Below are 2,500 nucleotides of genomic sequence, written 5' to 3' on the forward strand. Positions count from 1 at the left end.
TCTTCGCCTCTCCTGATCCCTCTCCCACCCCTTCCCTCTCCCTCTACTCCCCTCTCCCACTCCCACTCCCTCTCCCGACTTACGAGTCCAGTGGAGTTGAGGACACAGAACCGCAATGCCGCGAGGGATGTCGGGTCGGCCTGCAGGTAGTCGGGGAGGCTGGGAGGAACGCCAGCTAGGAAGGACGTACCTGTGGGGAGATGGTCGTTGTAGCTGATGTCATTCTTGTTGTAGCAAATGACGATATTTATAAGATATCTTCAGTCATGTTTGATATTCATTGTTTTGTTTTATTGTTAAAAAAAAAAAAAAAAAAAAAAAATTAATTAGTTTTTTTTTTTTTTTTTTTTTTTTTTTTTTTTGTTAATCTACCTATCTACTTATCTAACAGTCCATATGTCTTTCTGTTCGTCTATCTGTCTATTAGTCTATTTAGTTGTCTATCTATCATTCAGTCAATTTATATATCCATCTCTCTACCTATATATATGTATCTATTTGTCTATTTATCTATTAATCTGTTTATATATCTGACTATTTGTCTAGCTATCTATCTACACATTTATTTATTAATTAACCTGTTTTTTTTGTTTTTGTTTTTTTGTCTTAGCGTCTCTGTGCAATGTCTTATCATGCATTTGCAGGCATTAGATAAGCCACACTAAACACAACCCTAACAATATATACATATATACAAACATTTTGCACAGACATGTATATTACATGACGCTTTATCCAACAAATCTATTAGAAAAAAAAAAAAAATATATACCTTTAGGTTACACCAGCATGACCATTGAAAATAAAAATACTGAGAACAATTTCCTTCACTCAAAATACATATCCCACCAAAAAACAAATAAGAAAAAAAACAAAACAATAGGCTCTAATATAATAAAAACAATAAAATTTTATAAGATGATAACCCTTGATTGATAATGATACGAAAGACTCTTGATAATAATGATAACAATAACGACACTCACCTAGAGTTGAAAAGACAGCCGGGTTGATGGGAACACCAACCACCTTTGAGCAATAGAGCACGGAGTTGATGGGTCCTCCAGCTGGTTGCATGATGCTGTTGATCACTCCGCATTCAGCCTTTCGCAATTGACACTCACTCGGGGTCAGTGTCTGGTCGCATGTCTCTGAGGGTCAGTGTCCGGGGGGTGGGGGGGGGTAGACGAGGGAGGGAGGAAATGAGATTAGATATATGATTATGAAGTGTGAGCGATGGGATATCTTCAGTATAGCCAGGTACAGGAAGAGCATGGTGGTAGGAAGGGGATGAGGGAGGAAAAGATAGGTAGATAGATGAGAGAGAAAGGGAGAGGGAGAGAGAGAGAGAGAGAGAGAATGGGGAGAGAGAGAGAGAGAGAGAGAGAGAGAGAGAGAGAGAGAGAGAGAGAGAGAGAGAGAGAGAGAGAGAGAGAGAGAGAGAGAGGAACGAAAAAAAGAAAGGAAGAGAGAATGAGAGACAAATAGCTAGAAGCAGAAGGGAAAAGAAGAATCAGAAACGCGTAACCGAAGTCGAGAAGTAATGAAAAACGGAATGAGAAACATAAACTGACACTCAAACTGAACCCAAACTTACCGTAAGGAAAGGGCAGCGACGGCAGCCCGGCCACCACGCCCACACATAACACTCCTACCAGCGCCCACATCTCCGCCATACTGGTCTGACAAGAGAGAAAAAAAATCACTTGAAGTCTATGGAGATACAGTACGGACATTTATCCATCGAAGTATGATAGTTTACAAGCATTTCATTCATCGTAGAATCCCCCCCATACACACATCACCGAATAGAGATTCCGTAGAAAAAATGGTAAACAAAGCTTATATCTTTTGGACGGAGAGCCGTACCTCCACCTACCATGGACAACGGGATACTACCAGGGCGGGGAACGTGACCCAGACTTTATATCAGGTCATTTAATCCTCTCGTGACCATGACAAGGCTCTCAGCGCACAAGAGAAGGCGCGTTTTCATCCTTTGCAAACTGGACAACTGGTGTCACAAGGAAGCCAGGTGAAGGAGGGAAATGTTGGTGGTTGGCGATGTTTGATATCACTTTGTGTATCTTGTGATAATGTTTTAGGAACACATGCATACACACACACATAAACGTGACTGTGTGTGCGTGCGTGCATGCGTGTGTGTGTGTGTGTGGGGGGGGGGTGCATGAACAAGATTCATACGATAGAAAATGAGGAAAGAACAGAAAAGAGGGGATCACAGTATCTTAAACAGGGTGACCAACCTCTCCGACATGTACAACATAGACATAAATGCCAACGCTATAAAATTAAGTCAATATTACCTAGCGGAGTGACATACCATAATTAACAAACTCAATAAAGTACAGTTAGTATAGTCAGTCAACATTAACATGTTAACAGCTGCTACTTCTCTGCTAAAGATACACGATGCACATATTTCTCCACACAAATACTTCCACATTCAAACATTCAAAACCTCCTTATGATACTATTT

The 2,500-nt window shown here is 40.7% G+C and overlaps 2 protein-coding genes across 4 annotated transcripts in view; one reads left to right on the plus strand and one right to left on the minus strand.

Moving 5' to 3' along the window:
- Positions 1 to 83: 83 nt before the first annotated feature.
- On the minus strand, positions 84 to 2,020 carry LOC122246023 (uncharacterized; the record flags this gene model as incomplete). Of its 3 annotated transcripts, none has more annotated exon segments than XM_086544395.1 (4): positions 84 to 190; positions 987 to 1,151; positions 1,598 to 1,682; positions 1,880 to 2,020. In XM_086544395.1, coding segments are annotated over 4 exon segments (360 nt in total), but the record flags the coding sequence as incomplete, so codon positions are not given.
- LOC122246022 (uncharacterized) overlaps positions 1,903 to 2,500 on the plus strand; it is a 9,738-nt gene continuing 9,140 nt past the window's right edge. Inside the window, exon 1 of the mRNA XM_086544394.1 lies at positions 1,903 to 2,035. The gene's annotated coding sequence lies outside the window, so the exon portion shown is untranslated. The remainder of the gene's footprint in view (positions 2,036 to 2,500) is intronic.

The sequence above is a fragment of the Penaeus japonicus genome, unplaced genomic scaffold (genome assembly GCF_977035675.1).
Source record: "Penaeus japonicus unplaced genomic scaffold, GWHDUDI00000001_assembly GWHDUDI00000015, whole genome shotgun sequence".
Lineage (NCBI taxonomy): Eukaryota > Metazoa > Arthropoda > Malacostraca > Decapoda > Penaeidae > Penaeus > Penaeus japonicus.